General features: G+C 41.9%; 1 protein-coding gene across 3 annotated transcripts in view; it reads right to left on the bottom strand.

The window, feature by feature from the left end:
* smarcal1 (SWI/SNF related, matrix associated, actin dependent regulator of chromatin, subfamily a-like 1) overlaps positions 1 to 22,569 on the bottom strand; it is a 93,998-nt gene that overhangs the window by 27,823 nt on the left and 43,606 nt on the right. For all 3 annotated transcript variants that reach the window (XM_060930335.1, XM_060930336.1, XM_060930337.1), the window contains exons 7-11: positions 16,230 to 16,380; positions 15,947 to 16,108; positions 9,155 to 9,220; positions 967 to 1,107; positions 520 to 738 (exon numbers count right to left, since the gene is read on the bottom strand). In XM_060930335.1, the coding sequence (XP_060786318.1) occupies positions 520 to 738; positions 967 to 1,107; positions 9,155 to 9,220; positions 15,947 to 16,108; positions 16,230 to 16,380 (739 nt within the window). The remainder of the gene's footprint in view (positions 1 to 519; positions 739 to 966; positions 1,108 to 9,154; positions 9,221 to 15,946; positions 16,109 to 16,229; positions 16,381 to 22,569) is intronic.

The following is a 22,569-nucleotide window of genomic DNA, read 5'->3' as shown; positions in this document are numbered from 1 at the left end:
GAGGTTCACATACTTTTGCCACTCACAGATCTGTAATATTGGATCATTTTCCTCAATAAATAAATGACCGAGTATAATATTTTTGTCTCATTTGTTTAACTGGGTTCTCTTTATCCATTTTTAAGACTTGTGTGAAAATCTAATGATGTTTTAGGTCATATTTATGCAGAAGTATAGAAAATTCTAAAGGGTTCACAAACTTTCAAGCACCACTGCATTTGTTCAAAATTATTTTTTGACATTTTGGCTGTGCGTCAGAAATCAGCCGTAGTGAAAAACGATAGGTTTTCCCAGACCGTCACACATTTATTAAGCCCTACCATTAATGGTGCACACTTGATAAATATAGACCATCTGTTGCCATAAACAGTTTGTCTGCCCCGCCGCTGCACTGCTTAGTCGAAAATGGACCACCGTCAGACCACCACTGCCCAGATATCATCTGCGTAGTAGTGAACTACTTTCAGCACAGTGCTGGCATGGACTATAGTGTGTGGTGCTGGTATGAGCGTCACTCACATTGTGGCATCCCTTGGCGAGTTCTTTGGCTGCAGCCGAGAGTGCAGCTTTGGTACGGGAGTTTATGCCGTCTGTAGTCACAGTGACGACCTTGCGCTGTTTGGCAGGAAGCTGTGATAGCACGTCGGATTTTAATCGCCTCAACATAAGACACTCCTCTAACAACAGCTTCAGCTCAGCCAAATTAGAGGAGCCAGAATAGTCCCAACCCCAGGGGAGCTACAGAAAAGGAGGCAGAGAGAGAGAGAGAGAGAGAGAGAGAGAGAGAGAGAGAGAAAAACACACATACACACGGATAGAGAGTGAACATTGAAAGAGAGGAAGACACCGATTGAGTGTTTGTTTAATTAGAGCAAATGTTAAATATTATAATGGGGTGCGTTTAACACAGAGGAGTGAGGTGACCTCGTTTAATCTGATTAAAGCCCACTGAGGCAGTTACAGTACCTGCTTGGCATCACAATATCTCACTCCAAAATCATGGAAACGAGGAAACAGTGTTGGCCTCACAGCCAGAATCTGTGTGTAGAGCTCAGCTGGACGCGACATAGCAGGAGTTCCAGACAGCAGGATCACTCTTTTAGCTGCCTGCCGTTTTCATACAGCAAGAGACAGGGACAACATTTTCAATAACCATCAAACAAAATTAAAAAAAAAAAAACAAAAAAAAAAAACAAGGAAGTTGGTTAGTAAAGCATATTTGTTTAAAAAAAAAAAAAAAAAGCGTATATGAGTGATTCCACGCTTATGGGTCCTGAAATGGGGACATGAACTTATTCACCTAAAACCATTTCTTTTTATACCATCAGGTCACAAAACATGTAATCTTTAATGAATGATATGTTAAAAGATAACTTTAATTTTCTGAGATGTAATAAAAACATATTTATATGCCAAAGTCAAGCCTATGAGTTCCAAAATGATGTCTGTTCCATTACTTCTGTTACGATTGTCCATCTCGCGTCTGTTACAAATTAATTACAATCTAGCTATATACCATGTTAATCTTATTGAAAGAATGTGTATGTTTATTCTACTACACATGTTTATTAATTATATTTGCTAAAACATCACCTTCCTATGTTTCAAAAAGTAATTCTACATTGTTAAAATTGAGAATATATATGTCCACAACACTTCTGTTACGTTCTGACTTTGGCATATAAATGTTTTTATTACATCTCAGAAAATTAAAGTTTTCTTTTAACATATCATTCATTAAAGATTACATGTTTTGTGACCTGATGGTAAAAAAAAGAAATGGTTTTAGGTGAATTTTTAAAAATAAGTTCATGTCCCCATTTCAGTACCCATAAGCGTGGAATCACTTTTTATATATATATATATATATATATATATATATATATATATATATATATATATATAAATAAAAGTGCTGTCAAAAATGTTGTTAAAAAAAAAATGTTAAAAATAAGTTCATGTCCCCATTTCAGTACCCATAAGCGTGGAATCACTCATATACATTTCACACACACATGCGCACACCCCTCCATGATTACTGGTACCCCTTATAAAAGATGAGTAAAAAGGGTTAGAAAAAAAAAATTTTCATCTCACACTGAAAAAAATAAGAAAAACCAACCTTTAACTGAAATAAATGTATTCAGAGAAAAACAAATCCTTCATCAGGAAATAATCATTTTCAACAAAAACACGTGCCACTATTGTTGGCACCCCTTTGTTTAATGCCCTGTACAGCCTCCCTTTGCCAGTAAACCAGCACTGAGTCTCTCCTATAACATTTTATAAGGTTGAAGATACAGAGCAGGGCATCCGAGACCATTCCTCTTTACACAACCTTTCCAGGTCATCCAGAGTCCGAGGCCCTCTCGTCTTGTGCTCTCTCCTCTTCAGCTCAGCCCACAGGGTTTCAACAGGGTTGAGGTCAGGAGACCGAGATGGCCAGGGCAGAAGCTTGATTCTGTGCTCAGCGAACCATTTTTACAGTGGATATTTAAAAAAAAAAAAAAAAAAAAAGTGTACACACCCCGTTAAAATGTTTGTTTCTTACAAACGTCAGAAAAACCTGAGATCACGATAATTAATTTCAAAATTTTCCCCACCTTTAATGTGACCTATAACCTGTACAAGTTAATTGAAAAACCAACAAATCTGTTTGGGGGAAAAACAAAAAATAAAAAAACGTACAATAAGGTGGTTGCACAAGTGTGCACACCCTTAAACTAATACTATGTTGAAGCACCTTTTGATTTAATTACAGCATTCAGTCTTTTTGGGTTCACACCTGCCATCCATTACAACGACTCTGATTAACCCCAAATAAAGTTCAGACATTTACTCAGTCGCCTCCTCCAGCAAAAGCCAGGGTTCACAGAGAGCTTACAAAGCATCAACGGGATCTCATTGTTGAAAGGTATCAGTCAGGAGAAGGGGACAAAAACATTTCCATGGCATTAGATATACCATGGAGCACAGTGAAGACCGTCATCAAGAAGAAGTGGAGAAAATATGGGACGACAGTGACATTACCGAGAACTTGATGTCCCTCCAAAATTGATGAAAAGACAAGACAAAAACTGGTCAGGGAGGCTGCCAAGAGGCCGACAGCAACACTGAAGGAGCTGCAGGAATTTCTGGCAAGTACTGGTTGTGTACTACATGTGACAACAATCTCCCGTATTCTCCATATGTCTGGACTGTGGGGTAGGGTCGCAAGATTGTAAGAAAAGAAAAGCATCCAGGCCCAGCTAATTTAAAAATAAATAAATAAATAAATAAATAAATAAATAAATAAAACCACCAACCAACTCTCCCAAAAGCATGTGGGAAAATGTGTTATGGTCTGATGAAACCAAGGTTGAACTTTTTGGCCACAATTCCAAAAGGTATGTTTGGTTCAAAAACACCACTGCGCATCACCAAAAGAACCCCATACCCACAGTGAAGCATGGTGGTGGCAGCATCATGTTTTGGGGTTGTTTTTCTTCAGCTGGAACAGGGGCTTTAGTCAAGTTGGAAAGAATTATGAACAGTTCTAAATACCAGCCAATTTTGGCCCAAAACCTTCAGGTGTCTGCTAAAAAGTTGAAGATGTCCAGCAGACACCTGAAGAAAATTAAAAAGAAGTTTTGGAACGGCCCAGCCAGAGCCCAGACCTAAATCCAATTGAAAATCTGTAGGGTGACCTGAAGAGGGGCTGTGCACAAGAGACTCCCTCGCAATCTGACAGATTTTGAACGCTTTTGCACAGAAGAGTGGGCAAATATTGCCAAGTCTAGATGTGGCAGGCTGATAGACTCCAACCCAGAAAGACCGAATGCTGTAATTAAATTAAAAGGTGTTTCAACAAAATATTAGTTTAAGGGTGTGCACACTGATGCAACCAACTTATTGTACGTTTTTTTAAATGTTTTTCCCCTCACAGATTTGTTTGTTTTTCAACTCAATTGTACAGGTTATAAGTCATATTAAAGGTGGGAAAAGTTTTTTAATTATTTATCGTGGTCTCATTTTTTTTTTTTACATCAGAAAAACCTATCATTTTAACGGGGGTGTGTAGACTTTATATCCATTGTATGTTGATTTGGACATATGATTTGGATCATTGTCCTGCTGGAAAATCCAATAAATGACCCAGTTTTAGTCTCCTGACAGATGCAGCCAGATTTTGATTTAAAATGTCCTGGTATGGGGCGGCACGGTGGTGTAGTGGTTAGCGCTGTCGCCTCACAGCAAGAAGGTCCTGGGTTCGAGCCCCGTGGCCGGCGAGGGCCTTTCTGTGCGGAGTTTGCATGTTCTCCCCGTGTCCGCGTGGGTTTCCTCCGGGTGCTCCGGTTTCCCCCACAGTCCAAAGACATGCAGGTTAGGTTAACTGGTGACTCTAAATTGAGCGTAGGTGTGAATGTGAGTGTGAATGGTTGTCTGTGTCTATGTGTCAGCCCTGTGATGACCTGGTGACTTGTCCAGGGTGTACCTCGCCTTTCGCCCGTAGTCAGCTGGGATAGGCTCCAGCTCGCCTGCGACCCTGTAGAACAAGATAAAGCAGCTAGAGATAATGAGATGAGATGTCCTGGTATTTCACGGAGTTCATGATGCCATGGACCCCAACAAGGTTTCCAGGTCCTTTGGAGGAAAAACAGCCCCAAAACATCACCAAACTTCCACCATATTTTATAGTAAGGATTGGGTTCTTTTCATTATAGCCATCCTTTTTACACCAAACCCACTTTGAGTGTTTATTGCCAGAAAGCTCCTTTTTGTTCCATCAGACCAGAGAACACTGTTCCAGTCAAACGTTGTAGTGTTTTACAAACTTCAGGTGCTTTCGTTTGTGGTTAACTGACAAAAAATACTTTTTTTTTTTTTCTAGCACCTTCTGAATAATCTGTTGGCATGGAGGTGGAGTCTGATGGTGGTTTTGGAGATTCAAAAACCAAGATTTTATTTTTTCTTGTAATTCACCAACAGTTATCCTTGGGGATTTTTTTTTGGCCTCTCTTACCCTCCTCCTCACTCTATGTGGGGCAAAATAAACTTGGTTCCTCTTCCAGGCAATTTTGTAATGGTTCCAGTTGGTGTCCACTTTTTTTTATAATTGCCCCAACAATAAAAACGAACATTTTCGGGCGAGTAGCTTTATATATATATATATATATATATATATATATATATATATTTTTTTTTTTTTTTTTTTTTTTTTTTAATAACCATTCCCTGACTTATGAAGGTCAACACACTTCTCCCTCATTTGGTTTGTTTGTTCTTTTATCTTCCCCATGTTGATGGATGACTAAGAGAATTTAGCCTCTGTGGGCTGCGAAATGGAAAAAGTAAAATCCGAGGAGAAAAATGCAGGGGGTCTGGACCCCCCAGAAGCTGAGGGTATGGAGTCCACATGGCCCCAGAAACCAAGTAAATCTTGCATCAAACAGAACATTATTAGCATCTCCTGAAAGAGAAAGTTGCTCCCAAAATGTGCATATTTTAATGATTATAGCTCTGTTTTGACATTAAAACTCATCTCATCTCATTATCTCTAGCCGCTTTATCCTGTTCTACAGGGTCGCAGGCAAGCTGGAGCCTATCCCAGCTGACTACGGGCGAAAGGCGGGGTACACCCTGGACAAGTCGCCAGGTCATCACAGGGCTGACACATAGACACAGACAACCATTCACACTCCCATTCACACCTACGGTCAATTTAGAGTCACCAGTTAACCTAACCTGCATGTCTTTGGACTGTGGGGGAAACCGGAGCACCCGGAGGAAACCCACGCGGACACGGGGAGAGCATGCAAACTCCACACAGAAAGGCCCTCGCCGGCCACGGGGCTCGAACCCGGACCTTCTTGCTGTGAGGCGACAGCGCTAACCACTACACCACCGTGCCGCCCGACATTAAAACTATCCATCGGTATTTTTCATAATATTGAAGAAAATAGAACATGACCTGAAATAATTTCTTACTTATAAACCAACATGTACTGTATAAAGAACAGTTTAGCTACATGAACTAAATGAAGATTGAAAATACTGATCGGCATTTCAAGAACCATGAGCAAAACCATTTAGAAAGTTTATAAAAATCAAGTAAATGTACCAATAACATCTTTGTTTTAAAAATGTCACTTTAAAACTTGTTTTATTTCTTGCCATTTCTTCTATACAACTGTGTGATCATGCTAAGGCCATCATGCTAAATGCATTTACACGACGATCAGCGTGGCAAATTAAAAACAAGTTAGAACACTAATCAACATTTAGTAAAAAAAAAAAAATCATGCGTGATCAACAGACAAATATGAAAACAAGATATAAATACCTGCCAACCTGTAATTTGACGGCTTTAATTTCACCAGTTCTGATCGACTGAGCGTGTTCTTCCTCCCAATCCGTATTTTACATCCTGATGGCGTAACGTGCGGTACGCCTTGCCTGGTTCTTTGATCTTTCAGATGTGTTCATAAAGATACATTTGTTTCCGACTTTAAATTCCAGCCACCGCCAATTCCACGGATTCTTGATACCGTTTTCCTTGTCTACTTTTTTCACATTGTCATTATCGCCATCCTCCCTCTGTACAATGTCTCTCCGCGACACAGACGTACCGAAAAAAAATCTATCACCACTTAAATCGCAAGCTATATTGTCAACACGTGTTTGAAGAGAGTAACCCGGAAATAGTAAGAAAGAAATGGCGCCGTGTCGTAAAACGGTCTACGATGTTGTGTATATATAGCTTGTACGATGTCGTAAAATACAGTTAGATTCCCTACCAATCCAGTAAACAATGTACTTTTCTGCAATTACAGTCCCCAACCATTAGCAGAGTAAAGGCCAATTTATGCTGACAACCCAGTCCTCGCAGATAGCGTCGCAGACAGTGTCTGCGTAGCCCCTCCACCTTCGCAGACGCTCTGCGTGCACCTTCCAAAAATTGTGACCACCGCAGAAGCCTCGCAGACAGCGTCGCAGACAAGAGGGCTCTGATTGGTCCACTCTACATCCGCTGTACACGCACTTCCGCTTCCCTACTTTCCCGGTTTGGTTTGTTTTCACGACCGGCATTTTTAAAAACACGAGCGAAGATGGAGCAGCACGAAGAGCGGTTGATTGAGGAAGTACGTACATCTATACGACTCCAGTTCTAGTCATTATAAAAAAAAAAAAAAGTTCTAGTCATTATAAGTAACCGGAGGATAAACACTCCACTAACCACACCCACCAACTACTCCTAGCGACTTCGCGCCCCCTTGCGTTGTGCCGGTGAATAACATCGTGCACACCTATTACTCCCCGCTCAACGATAAATTACAACTGTCTGCGAAAAGCTATCTGCGAAAGCCTTGTCGCAAGAGCATGCAGAGGCCTTATCCCCACCCCGACTTTTTTTTTTGCAAAAATACACGATTTACAAAAATGGTACTTTTGCAATCAAATCTGCTGATTTTTCACAGCCCTGGATTGTCATCTCATATTTGTTCCTCAATTAATCAGGAAGTCGTGGATTACAGCTTGAAAGTTCCTACACACTCCAACTCAAAAGTGTACAATCTAATGGCCCTTTTCCACCACCCTTTTTCAGCTCGCTTCAGCTCACTTCAGCCCGACACGGCTCGCGTTTCGACTACCAAAAACCAGCACGACTCAGCTCGTTTCAGCCCTGCTTAGCCCCTAAAACTCGCACCGTTTTGGAGTGGGGCTGAAGCGAGCCAAACCGTGCCGACTGAGGTTGGGGGCGTGAGCAGACACTCCCCTGTGCACTGATTGGTGAGGAGGAGTGTCCTCACATGCCCACACACGCCCCGCGAGCGCGCTGGGATCTGTAAACACCGCAAACCCGGAAGAAGAATAATTACGAGAATTTCTGAAGCCTTATGCGCCTCCTCGCCTCATCTATACGCTCTTGCCAGTATCTGTTGGCCACAGCACCAAGACCAGCAACACTAACGACTCCATGTCCTCCATGTTTATTGTTTACTATTCGGGTCGTGAGACTACTGCTGAAAAGCTCACTGAATCAGTGACATACAGAGCATCGTGGACGAGTTCGCGGAGCGCAAGGCTCGTCGTATGCCCTTCAAATAATGCGCGCAGTAGGCTATTGATGTTTTATTATGAGCCATGTACAGTATGTCGCCTAATGTTTTTTTGTTTCTGAGTTACATGTTCGTTTGAAGGACTTAATGTACAAAATAACATTGCACCCCGTAGTGTTGAAATTGGTAAACACAGTGCATTCAGTGAGGTTTGCACCGTCCTCCTTTTATTTCTGACTCTTCCTGTCACCACTCTGAGCGCTCATTCGTATGCCCTTCAAATAATGTGCGCAGTATAGGCTATTGATGTTTTATTATGAGCCATGTACAGTATCCTAATGTTTTTTGTTTCTGAGTTACATGTTCGTTTGAAGGACTTGATGTACTAAATAACATAGTTGCACCCGGTAGTGTTGAAATTGGTAAACACCGCAGTTGCGGACATTTTGTAGCCTAAAATGATGTTATGATAAGCTTTAATAAAGGGCCCGGTCATTTGCCCCGCCCCCGGCCCGGCTCTGACTTGTTCCGCCACTGTCACTGATGTCAGTGTTTGCGCTGCTTAACGACATCACGTGACGTCCACCCACTTTCGCTAACTCCACCCAATGTGTCCACCCACTTCCAGCCAGCACGGTTCAGCGCGGTTGTAGTTGAAATGCAACTCCAACAGCCCCGCTCAGCTCGACTCGGCACGGCACGGCTCAGCCGCGTTTGTAGTGGAAAAGCGGCATAAATGGGAAACATGCTTCAGTACATCGTGTTCATCATTTCCAGGGCTGCAAATAATATTAGCATGCGTTTTTGTTGAAAAATGATTATTACTTGATGAAGGATCTGTTTTTCTCTGAATAAACTCATTTCAATTGAAGATCGGATTTCTCTCATTTTTTCAGTGAGAGATGAAGCGACTTCACCAAAAGGTGGATTTTTTTTCCCCCTAACTCTTTTTACTCACTTTTACAAGGGGTGCCAATAATCATGGAGGGCACAGATATACTTTTCAATATAAAACATCAGTAACCTCAATGAGCACAAAAAAACAATATTGTAAACTCTTGTAAATAATAAAACAGTGCATCCTGACTGGCGGTGATGGAGGAAATTCATCGCACCTTTAGGAGAGGAAGAGCAGCCTTACAGCGAGCAGTTTTAATGTTCTTCAGGAAGTGGGACTCATCCTGTGCACACAAAGAAGAAAGCGGGTCAGACATGTACCAGGCGATTTTTATACAGGAATCCGAACTGGAATTAAGCAGTAAGGGGTTAAACGCAAAAGTCAAAATCCCAGGAATACTCAAGATCAGTGTGACCGACATGTTTGTGTCAGTGAACGGAACAGTTAGTACAGAACACAGCCACTTTCAAACTTCAACGATGCCGCATAGGTGGAGGAAATTTATCATCGGTTTTTAAATCCCACAGCACCAGTTAATTCTCAAATCTGACTGGTCAGGTGTTGATTAATTTTCTATACCAAGCTCTGACAATAGTGACAACTAAGTCAAATCACAGGTTTGTATTAAAGTGTATATTCGACTACGTTCAGACTGCACCCTGAAACGACCCATATCCGATTTTTCTGCCCATATGCGACCTGTATCCGATTTGTTATTGACAATCTGAACGACACAGATCCGATTTTTTTCACATGCGACCCAGGCCGCTTGGATATGTGGTCCTAATTCCGATGCATATCCGTTATTTTCACATGCGACTGCAGTCTGACCGGACAGGTCGCATTCATGCGACCTACACGTCATCAACAAGAGACAAGCGTCACTATTCTGCGTTGGCTAATCCCGCCTCTTTGGTGGAAAACAACATTTGTACAGTTTTCAGAATTTAAATAGACTTTTATAGAATTGATCAAGCTAATGGTGGATTTGGTAGGGACCTGGATGTTGATCTGTTAGCCTGATTAAATAAAACAGTTTCTATAACTGATTTATAACTTAAACCATCCTGTATTACAAGATTATAAGATTGTTCTGGAAATTTCCAGTAATTTGACACCTTCGGTCTCATTAGTCTGCTGCCCACATTAATCAGATTATTGTGTGAGTTCCGCCGCCGCCACAAAAACCACATCGCCAGGTCTCGCCTCATCTCCATGCTTTACTTGCAAACTTGGAGTGCGCTTTTTTTTTGTTTACGTATTACGTAGATGTGCTTATTACGTGTCAATTTGCGCATGCGGGACACTTTTGGGTCGTTTTCCGTTCATACTGGAGATCGCATACAAGTCTCATATAATTGGTAATGTGAACGGCCTAACAAAAAAATCGGATTTCACAACAAATCGGATATGGGTCGTTTCAGGTTGCAGTCTGAACGTAGTGTTCTAGACCAATTTCGTTTTTTTTTTATATGAAAGTATGTCCCTTTACACACTCATCCAGAAGGGTAATTTTGCACAAGGCCATCTGTCTACAGCAGAAAAAAATAAAATAACAAAACGCGTCTGGAAAAATCCCAAGGGAGTCTGGAGCCAGATTCGTGACGTCACCTGCGGAAGCGCCAGCAGGCTGTGAGAGCTTTGCACGGTTTCAGTGCACAGCCTGTGTAGACCAAGCGCTCCCATTTCTCCCTCATTGTCCGGTCTTTTGGGAAACGATGAGTACTAATCCCATCAAGATTGGTGTTGCTACACCCTCCTACGATACATCTGTTAACCATTTTAATAATTACGCAATAATGTTGAAGAAATTTGCAGAAAACCACCAGGTCGTTTTCTCATAAACAAACCAGCGCTGACGTAGGATTCAGAAGGAGGCGTCCCGCACGCGACGTCACGAAAATCAATGTTGCCCAGGAAATCCAAATGCAAAGTTTTTTCAAAGGCGGACCAATTCGCCTCAAATGGCTCGATTTCAACTGAATTTTTCTGGTATTGCGCAAGGTAAAAAAAAATTGCAGAGAATGCAGAATGTTACAGATATTTGACCAAAGTTTAATATAAAATAGGAGAATTACATTGATCTTGCTCCTGAATTTACCCGTGATATGCCCTTTATTGCACTTGCTCTACTATATTATATTAAAATTTCTATCGTAACAACCTATTCAGGCACTTGTATGGCAGATGCACCACATAAACTAATTCAAAAATGATAGTGTGTAATTGTTGATATGGTAAAATTATCTAGCAGATGCTATTGTAGCATTTAGGGAAGGAGCCTCCAGCAATCAGATACCAGAACGTCAAGGATGTAGTACGTCATCTGGCCTGCCATCAAAACCACCATGACAGTGTTCTAGTCGAGTCACTAAACCTTGAGCCCGAGTCCAGTCTCGAAGTCCGAGTCAAGTCCAAGTCCATCTGTTATCTGTAGCCATTTATCCTGTACAGGGTCACAGGCAAGCTGGAGCCTATCCCAACTGACTATGGGTGAGAGGCGGGGTACACCCTGGACAAGTCGCCAGGTTATCACAGGGCTGACACACAAAACAACGATTCACACACCTTCACATTCACACCTACGGCCAATTTAGAGCCACCAATTAGCCTAACCTGCATGTCTTTGGACTGTGGGGGAAACCGGAGCACCCGGAGGAAACCCACACAGACAGGCCCTCGCCGGCCGCTGAGCTCGAACCCAGAACCTTCTTGCTGTGAGTCGACAGTGCTAACCACTACACCACCGAGCCGCCTCAAGTCCAAGTCATTTAAAAAAAAAAAGTCCACTATTGATCCGAGTCGAGTCTGAGAACAAGACTCCAACCGCACCATTTGACGGTGTCTGTTTCAGCACCATTAACATTAGTTTGTTCCTGAACATGACGTATGAACAGGTGAATGTGCTTCTCTTTGTCAGGGAGTGTGAAGTATTCTGTCAGAGATGGATGTAAGTGCAGAAGGCGTGTTTATTAATACAAGTGAAGACGGTAAACAATCCAGAACAGCAGGCAAAACCGTAAAACAGGCGATAGGTCGAGCGAGGCACAAACAGGCTATCGTAGACTCGGCAGAATCAAAGACGAGAAATAGGAAATCAGGCTCTGTAACGCATCAGCAATAACTCAATACTTCGCAAAGTGAGTGTGTTTTCACAGTTTTTATATAGGTGTGCTGACGCCCGTAGTCAGCTGGGATAGGCTCCAGCTTGCCTGTGACCCTATAGAAGGATAAAGCGGCTAGAGATAATGAGATGAGATGCGACTGCACTTTAATCCTGTGCAGGTGCGAGTCGTTCACAGCACGCATGAGAGTCTGCTTGGCGCGCGCTGTCCAGAGCACGCCCGAGTCTCTCTGATGCACGCACCAGGGCACACAGGTGAGACACTCTTGCACAAAATTAGTACAAAAATTAATGTTGATATAAATATCTTGTGCCAAATTATTATGGCATGTTAAAAAAAAAAAAAAAAAAAACACGAGTCCTCGTCTCCAATTTCCGAGTCCAAATGCAGTTAATGCACGAGTCCGAGTCATCAGTGTTCAAGTCTGAGTCAAGGCATGAGTCCTTAAAATTAGGTCACGAGTCCTGGAATCGAGTGCTACAAGCCTGAACCATGACGACCAAAACATCAAACAAACCTGAAATGTGACGATGTGAGAGAGGACCGACCTCCACGACAAACTGTTTACAACAGGAAAATCAACAAAGGGATAAATTTTGCTCCCCAAGTGAAGATCGACCCAAAACATTGATCAGAACTGAATTCGCATGATAAATGAGAGAGGAGATACAATTCTAGTCAGAAGAAAATGTGTTAAGTTAAGTTGACCTGATTACTAATTTGTTAGCAAAAAAATGGGCAATACAACGACCAAGTGGCCCTAAATTCTCTGCTATTTTTTCCTGCTTCACCGTAACGCAATACAAGATACGACGCCATGCATGACGTGGTGGGCTTTCCCTGTTCGCGCAAGGCATTGTGGGATACAAATTTGAAACGGGAGAGAAAAATGGAGGACGTGAGTGTGCGAATGAAACGTGAAAGACCGACTACAGTAATGGAAAGAAAGCGAGAAGAAAAGACATTGTTATATACTGTACGAAGGAAAGGAAACGCAGGACCAAACTAATAAATATCGGCGCTCAGCGAGCACCTCGGTGTGATCAGCTGTTCGTTTAGCGACAGAATGATGGAACTGTCAAAGGTAAACCTGCGCATGCGTGCGCACACGGACTTCCTCTTTCTGCATGAAGCGAGCGATTTCATGTGCATTATTTGTTCGGGAATCCCCTCAAATTAAATAACTTCCCAGCCACAGAATGACCTGGGGTTGTTGGTTTTTTTTTTGAGAGATTGCAGAAATAAACATCTCAGAATGACCAAATTTCAGAGGGAACTAAATTCCACTGATTTTATGAAATCGCAAGGCCGTCTAGCTTTAAACAAATACACATTAGGGTGCATCAGTTGCCCTCACTTTCATAAAACCTGATGCATTTTTGTTTGGGTGTTCCTTTTCACCAATAAAGACATCCTGTAAAATTTTTTGACCATATTCAAAAGTCTAATGGTGGCACCATGAGGTTCATTTTTTGCCAAAAAACGCTTATTTTATGTTTTCGCGTAAGGTTTGAATCACAATGTTGGACTCCATTTATTGATTTCTTGTGAGCCAGAGATCACCTTAAGAACCTTTGCAAGGGATTGAGAAGCATTAATGTGATTCATAATACATTTGTATTGTTTAAAAGTAGTTGAACAATGATTCAATGAACAGCTAAAACTCAAACTCATCTCATCTCATTATCTCTAGCCGCTTTATCCTGTTCTACAGGGTCGCAGGCAAGCTGGAGCCTATCCCAGCTGACTACGGGCGAAAGGCGGGGTACACCCTGGACAAGTCGCCAGGTCATCACAGGGCTGACACATAGACACAGACAACCATTCACACTCACATTCGCACCTACGGTCAATTTAGAGACACCAGTTAACCTAACCTGCATGTCTTTGGACTGTGGGGGAAACCGGAGCACCCGGAGGAAACCCACGGGGAGAACATGCAAACTCCGCACAGAAAGGCCCTCGCCGGCCACGGGGCTCGAACCCGGACCTTCTTGCTGTGAGGCGACATTGCTAACCACTACACCACCGTGCCGCCTAAAACTCAAACTGTGCTTGATAATATATTTAGAATATGTACTAAAAATGTGCATCTAAGATATTTGGTATACTCTATAAGGTGCCATAATGTTTCATGAAAAGTGATCGAAATTTTGTCATAAAAGTCATAAAATAGCAGCTTTTTCCATAACTTTGAGCTCCTGGTGCCACCATTAAACTTTTGAATTTTGTCAAAATATTTCACCCAGTGTGTTTTCTTACCAAAAGGAACATAAAAACAAAAATGCATCATGATCGGAGGAACTTTTCATTTTTAGGGGACAACTGATGCACCCTAATACACATGGATGAAAATAATAATCCTTGTATTAATCCTTGGCAAACTGCTGTGGTCCAAGAGGAATAAAACACTTCGGTATGTGCTGTTATTGAAAAATAATCAACTTCAGGGTGGTAACAGTAACTCCAATTCAAGTCAGGCTGTATCACGCCATCCTATTGTTGATTATTTTCCTAAAAAACAGTCTGCCCCATAATGTTTTACATTATGTGTAATGGGACTTCTATGGCAAGTGTGATTATACAGCCTTCCAGTAAAATACAATTTGACGGTTTAAAAAAAAAAACCCGCAAAAGGCTGAGATAATGCTTTCATGGTGAAGATCTGCTGTTGGAAACTTTAGTAGACAGTTGGCAGTGTTGGTGAGGCTGGAGATCAATGTGCAGATTTTCTGTTTGTTCTATTAACGTGCTTTTTTTCCTCCCTTGACTCACCTCAGTGTAGTTCCAACTAGGGATGGCGAAAACTAAAAAAAATCTTGACCGACCACCGAGCCTCATTAGCCGGTTAAAGTCGGTTAACCGATGAGTTTAACAGGGATGCAAACAGCGCGCCTTTTGGCAGATGCCGCCTTTTTCACGGCTGAATTGTGCAGATCCGATTTTTTTTTTTTGGGGGGGGGGGGGGGGGACGTTGGAGTGTCTGAATAATTTCAACGGCATTTGCTTATTTAGTAATTTTAATTCAGAATTTACTCTGGTGAAATTATTCAGACACTCCAACGCCCCCCCTAAAAAAAAAAATCGGATCTGCACGATTCAGCCGTGAAAAAGTCGGCATCTGCACCTTTAGTTTGCGTGGAGAGATATGATCTGCAATAACATACATTGTTGGCTACAGATCGAAACATACTTTCAGAATGCACTGGCCAAGGCAGGACTAAACTCGATGTGCCTTCTAATAATAATTTAAAAAAAAAAAACCAGAATAGTAATTTGTAAGCTAAAAAGCCTGTGTCTACACTTTTCTCTCGCCGAGTGGTAGCTGTTTTCAACTGGGGCGGGAGGGCGGGACATGACTGAATGGGTGTTTCTGATTTGTCAGCTGTCTTCAACTGGGGCGGGAAGGCGGGACATGACTGAATGGGTGTTTCTGATTTGTCAGCTGTCTTTAACTGGGGCGGGAGGGCAGGACATGACTGAATGGGTGTTTCTGATTTGTCAGCTGTCGTCCTTACACCGCATGGCATGCCCCAAGCGTTTACAACACAGAATTCCAGGTTCTCCGCTCCAAAACGATTGATTTTTTATTTTTTTTAACAGACAACCAAAAAAAAAAAATGAACCGGTTGACGTTGATTCGGTCAACCACCGGTCAAACAGTCATCGGTTAACATCCCTAGCTCCAACATTTTGCAAAAAAATAAATCCAAACACAATCCACATAAAAATGCATTCCATAGTGTAAAATATTAACAATTTGATGTTTTTTTTCTTATTCAAACAAAATGCAAAAGAAGCATTGTGCCCCATGGTAACTACATTCGACCCTTTTCTATATTTAATCGCAAGTTATTACAGGAAGACAGCGCAGCGTAGCGTACCATAATAAGCACACCGAATGGACTGGCTAAATTCTGCTTTCCCATCTTGCTAAGCAGGTCGTAGCTGATGATGTTGATGAGACCGGAGCGAAGACTGTCTTTACCCGTCACCACCACATTAATGCTGTCTGCTGCTACTGAGGGCAACCAGCGACGGAGCGCCTAACACACAACACCGAGAGAAAATACATATTCTTATAATAAACTAAACAGGAAACAACATTAATTCGTATTACAAACCATATTTCAGAGATCAGTTTAAGGCTGCTGTGCTAGAACTCACCTCAGCCCATGTGAAGCGGACGGAGGATGGAGTAACGATGAGCAGCGGCCACTCTTTCCTGTAGTAGGCTGCAATACAGATGGCCTGCACCGTCTTTCCCAAGCCCATATCGTCAGCCAGGAGTAAACGGCCTTCTCTGGACACCGCAAAGCTGTTAAAAACAAGATCAACTGTGAGCTACTGCTCACTTACGTATCCCCCCCCCCCGCTCTTGCTTATATCAGAATCCAAGCAATCAAAGGAATAGGACACTTATTATGAATGTTGACTTTGACAAATAATGAATGGTGTTCTCCTCAGGGATTTCAAACAGCATCCTGGTAAACTTTCATTTTGAAACAGCATTTTGCTTCTTGAAACAGCGTCAAAATCCACCCTACATGTTTCGGAAATACATTCAGTTGGTAAACAGTAAGTCAACGTGCGACAGACCTGAAAATGGTATACACGGTATAGAACCCCAAGCTGAAACTCGGTACCAAATATTACGCAGTTGTGATTTGTAGTTGCTGAGGAAAAAGTGTTGTGAAAATTTTGTAAATCCACTACGGAAGCCGCGAGAGGCCCTTCATATAATCTTTTTTTTTTTTAATTCACCTTGTTATCCCGAGATAACGACATAATTAATTCAGGATGTCGAGAAAATAACACAACTAATTCAAGATCTCGAGAAAACAAAACAATTATTCCGTGATCTCGAGAAAACAAAACCGTTATTCCGAGATAACGACATAAATAATGCAATCTCTCCCTGTGTCAACCCCTGATCAAAATATTGCCTTATTAGGTGATCGATTATTCCAGACATTCTAATGACCAAAGTTGCATCTATACAGAATGAGAAATAGCCCCAAAGTCAGCATATCACAAGTCTCTTGGTGTACCTGAATGAACCATTTCTCAGCTGTTTACTCGAGATCACGGAACAGCTAATTGTTTTGTTTTCTCGAGATCTCTAATTAGTTGTGTTGTTTTCTCGAGATCCTGAATTAATTATGTCATTATCTTGGGATAACAAGGTGAATAAAAAAAGATTATATGAAGGGCCTCTCTCGGCTTCCGTAATCCACACTATATATGTTTCGTAAACACATTCAGTCGGTAAACAAGTCGTCGATGTGCGACAGACCTGAAAACAGTACACACGGTATAGAACCCCAAGCTGAAGCTCGCTACCAAAATATCAAGCAGTTGTGATTTACGAAAACTTTTGTAAATCCACGCTAGACGTTTCGTAAATACAAATCGGTCGGTAAACAGGAAGTCGATGTGCGACAGACCTGAAAACGGTATACACAGTATAGAACCCCAAGCTGAAGCTCGGTACCAAGTGGCTATGACTTGTGGTTGCTGAGAAAAAGGGTGTTTCGGACGGACGGAAATACGGACGGACAGAGGTAAACCAGTATACCCGCCTTCTTTGGAGCAGGGGTATAATAAATTATACAGTTTGCAGCATCACGACACAGAAAATCTTATGATTTGTTTTTTTTACACTGAGATATCCCTTTTTATTCTATCCACATTCACTGGATATGAGAAATCGCACGCTCTGATTGGCTACTCTACTACTAGGATATCAACTCATATACTGCGAGTAGAGAAAAACAAAATGGCAGCTTTATCATCAAGTATTTAAAAGGAACAGAAATGGCTAAAAGAATATAGTTTCCCCCCTCCCCCCCATATCTCCTTTTCCACACTCCAGCCCAGTCGGTGGCGGTAAGGCACCTTTAAGTTGGTTTGCCAACCGCCAAAAAAAAACCTAAAAAAGAAAAAGAAGAAAAAAAATAATGGCAGTACATGTTGCTGAACCAATGGAGGATGAAATAATAAGAAGAAACCTTTATTTGTCACATGTACACTTCAAGCACAGTGAAATTCATCCTCTGCATTTAACCCATCTGAAGCAGTGAACACATGCACGCGCACACCCAGAGCAGTGGGCAGCCACACTACAGCGCCCGGGGAGCAGTCAGGGGTTCGGTACCTTGCTTAAGGGCACTTCAGCCCAAGGCTGTCCCATGTTAACCTAAAGGCTCGGTCCCACTGGCCGATGGACACAAAACGTATGCAAAAAGGACACAGCGGACGAGCAAAATTTCGGGGGTAGCTCTATCCGTTTTTATCCGCTCCAGAAATGGACAAAATTTGCGAAAATTTGCGAAAACAGAACGGACGTGGGTGGGTAGTATATAGCGGGGATGTTAAATGCATGTTCATAGGAAGCCTAGCGGATGAAAGCGGATGGAAGTGGATGACAGCTCCGAAGGGGTTACCGGTGATAACTGAGAAGCGGACGCATAGCAGAAAGAGCGGATGCATAGCGGATGAAGGGGATGCATCACGTACGCCTAACGGAAACAAAGGGGATGTTGCGCAGATGTATATCGGATGCAGACCGTTCACTGCGCATGCGGGGGGTATGAATTGCATCTGCTCCGTGGATATAAAGGGATGCAGCACGCACACAGTCAGTATAAAGCGGAAAGACGTGCTGGCGGCTACATCGAGAGATCCAGATGATTTTCTCCCCCTTTTTATACAAAATATCGATTGTCCGCTAGGTGTCCTTCTACATACTCTAGACATACTCCAGACATCCTAAATATACGAGATACATCCCAGATATAAACGCTTTGTCCGTTTTGAATACTTTATATACGAGATGCATACGCTTACATCCTTTCTATTTCCGTGCTACTAACGATGAATAGACGTTTCATGTACCTTATCTTTCCTCCCTCTTTCCGTTTTCAGCTGCAGCGGATGTGAGTTGCGAGGATGCCCAGAGGATGCAGAGAGGATACAGCAGACGTTTAACGGATGATAACGGACATAGAATGTTTGTTGCTCGTATATGTCGCGGATTTACATCGTACACGGCGGAAAGTTCATCCGTTCTAAAAGTTTTGTGCAGCTCAAAACTTTTTGCGCGGATGAAATCACAGTGGACGGATGCTCGATGGATAGAGCGTATGAAGCACGTATGCAATGAGTACACAACGGATGCATAGCGTTTTCCAACGGATGGCAAAGATTTTTTTACGTTTTACATCCTCTTTGCATCCGTAAGTGCAGTGGGACCGGGCCTTAACCTGCATGTCTTTGGACTGTGGGGGAAACCGGAGCACCCGGAGGAAACCCACACAGACACGGAGAACATGCAAACTCCGCACAGAAAGGCCCTCGCTGGCCGCTGGGCTCGAACCCAGAACCTTCTTGCTGTGAGGCGACCGTGCCAACCACGACACCACCGAGCCGCCCAAATAAAAACTCTACTCGAAAACAAAACCCCAAAAAATAAAAGGCAACAAAATATGGAATGAATGAAAGTATTGGATGGCAAGAATGCATCTTTATTTTTCACAAATTGCTCCTGTCATTTCGCCGGTTTGTTTACATTCTAAGCAGAAATGATTTTGTTGGATATTTTGTATAAAAGTTTTTATTTACTGAATTTGCAAAAAATAAAAAAAGGGCCGTTTCTCTAAATCCAGTGAATGTGGATAGAACAAAACAGTTATTCCACTCAATCTCGTCCTACATGGCTTATAGCCGCTAATCAGTTCATGGACGACTCGATTTCGTGGAATAACTTCAACAGCCCTTGTCCGAATTATTTTTTTTCGACAAATTTTCTCCCCGAGTCTTTTCCATTTCTCAGGAACCGGTTAGTTCTGCCCTTCACTTCACAACATCCACCAACCTCTAAAAGGTTGCTCCGCCATCGGATCTGTTGCTCCTGCAACGTCATAAAGCAGCTGAACATTAGTCTGGCTAACGCGAATTCAAAGCTCTGCGAGCATTTGGTCTGGCAAAGATATCAAGCCCAACCGTTTCCCAAAGGCGTGGTTGACCCGCCTCCCTGAAATGCCTCAGTTTGCTACTGGTCGAAGCCAGAAAAGGCTGTGACGAAGCTTAAACCAATCACATCACTCTTTCCTCTGACGTATGTGACGCGACGGAAACTGCTTGAGTAACAGGAAGAAGATAAATACCTCCAGGGCTGCTCTTTGCTCCGTTTTCAATGAGAACTTCCCGTTGAATGCTTTCAATACAGCATCTACCGCTGTGTCAAAGGCTTGCCGCTGCTCCATGTTCGTAATGTTTCTAGTGAATGAAGTGCTTCCGGCATAGATTCTGTAAACAATCTATGGCTTCCGGTCGCAGTTCTACTACGTCACTACCTTGAACACGCCTCTACCCAGGGCCGTTGGAGATGCTCAAAGTTGATTGGCTCCCGATTTTTCGGGAGCTTGGAAGAGCTGGAGATGGCTTGCCTTGCCAGACTAAGCTCGCAACAGGCCCTCGTGTTGCGTCACACTTAGGATGGGCGGGCCCAGGCTAGCTGAACATACCAAGGAAATTGCCAACTTCCTTTTCCATCTACGTGAACAGAAAGACTGTCGGGATTAGCAATGATGCCAGGGTCATCAACAGGTGGGTTTCGGTTCTAATGTGAACACAGTAAAGTATTTCAGCGGCCTGTGAAAAATGACTGGAGGAGAGTCGTTCGCCGTGTTTAAAAAAAAATATATATATATATATATATATATATATAATATATATATATATATATATATATATATATATATATATAAAAAATTCCTGTGACTCCATTTACTGAAGATGAGCAGAGCAGATTTCTGTAGCAAGTCCTCAGTCATGCATATGGAAATGAGTTCGCGCAAAGCTGAAGGCAGCTTCTGATACCAGACCATCGCTACAATTAGATTTGACAGCAAAAACAGAATTCTTAATGATGAATGGTCAGAGAAGTGCACATGTAATCTCCAAGTTCAAAACATGGCCACTCTTTAATGAACTAATCATTAAAGCCTGGCCCCACAATACAGGTAACTATAACCAAATCGGTCTCCTGCAGTTTATGTAGTCGGTGCTCACACCAGACCGATAACGATAGCTATAGCCCAGGCCTGGGTTTATCCGTATTGGCAAGATTGTTTCTGGAGCCATTTTTCCAGACCTGGACCTGATCCGATAAAACATCTGACCAATCAGCTAATTGTTTACATGTGACGTTCTCGGAGCACGTGCTATATTTCCCGGGCATCTCTGTACATCCTTGTTGCATCATAAAGTCACGGAATATGGATTCATGGAAAAAAAAAAAAAAAAGAACGGGATAAAGCGGCTACAGATAATGAGATGAGATTATACAAAAGCACGGATTCTTTTATTCACGGATGTGTGATTTTCTGTGAAATAATCAATAGTAAATTAATAAAGTAAACATATAAACGCAGGCAAGATATTTTAATTATGAACTTCGGCAGTCCAAATGTTTCATTGTTTTAGACTTAAATTTTTTAATCCGTGATGAATCATCTGTATTAAATCCGTAACCAATCTATAATATACTGAAACATCCGTGACCGATCCGTAAATTATTAGCATCCGTATTAAAATCTGCACCCACTCTGTATTTTGCATCCTTTTTTTTTTTTAATCTATATTTCCGTAATCTGTATTTTGTCAACCACCGGAGTGTGTGCATGGGTTGTTTTGAAGTCTAAGCTGTACAGTATGACCCGGAATAATGTGCTACCAACAAGGAAATAAACTTCCTGACTATTCCTAAGTTGCATGCGTTTATTTCTCTGAGTGGCAGAACCGAGTGATATTATAGTGGGGATTATAGTTGGAGTGTTTCTGCTCCAGACTGGAACTAAATTCAGGCAGAGGTATAGTCAGAGTTATAGGTATAGTTAGTGTTGTGGGACCGGGCCCTTAATGTGTAAATGTTCAGTCCTGTTAGGTTATAAGAAAGGAATTTTAAGAAACCGGACCTTCGGAAACTTTTGAAACACTCACCATAAACTAGAGATGAAAGTGGAGCAAAGAAAAAAAAAAAAAAAAACCCTGAACTTTTGAAAGTCAAACTAAGATTGGGATTTGGGGGGGGCACAACGTCCCCTGAAAATATTTTAATAACATAACACGCAAAACCCTGCATTCTAGTGCATTTTAGTACTTATTTTCACTCAAACAAGTTATAACTTTTAAGCCTTTTTCTTTCATGTACATTAATGATTAACATGTCAAAAATATCTAATTTAATTCCCCGAGTTAATGAGTAATTTTCAGGAGTGCATTTAGAAAACGTGGTGATTTTCCTGCCTACACAGTTCATTACTTTGGAAAAAAAAAAATCAGACAGTTGAAGGTAAACTCAGCAAAATCCCAAAACAGTGCTGTTAAAAAGTAAAGGTCTGTTAGAGTTTCTAAAGCTTTCAGGTTTCAATGTTGGGGACATTGAGCCTCGTTTATCAATCTTTTAGTCGAGTTGTGCGTTTGCATAAGTTATAGTGAACTA

This window comes from Neoarius graeffei, chromosome 9, assembly GCF_027579695.1.
Source record: "Neoarius graeffei isolate fNeoGra1 chromosome 9, fNeoGra1.pri, whole genome shotgun sequence".
Taxonomy (NCBI): domain Eukaryota; kingdom Metazoa; phylum Chordata; class Actinopteri; order Siluriformes; family Ariidae; genus Neoarius; species Neoarius graeffei.
Note: the sequence above shows the minus strand (reverse complement) of the source record. Positions and strands in the feature narration are given on the sequence as shown.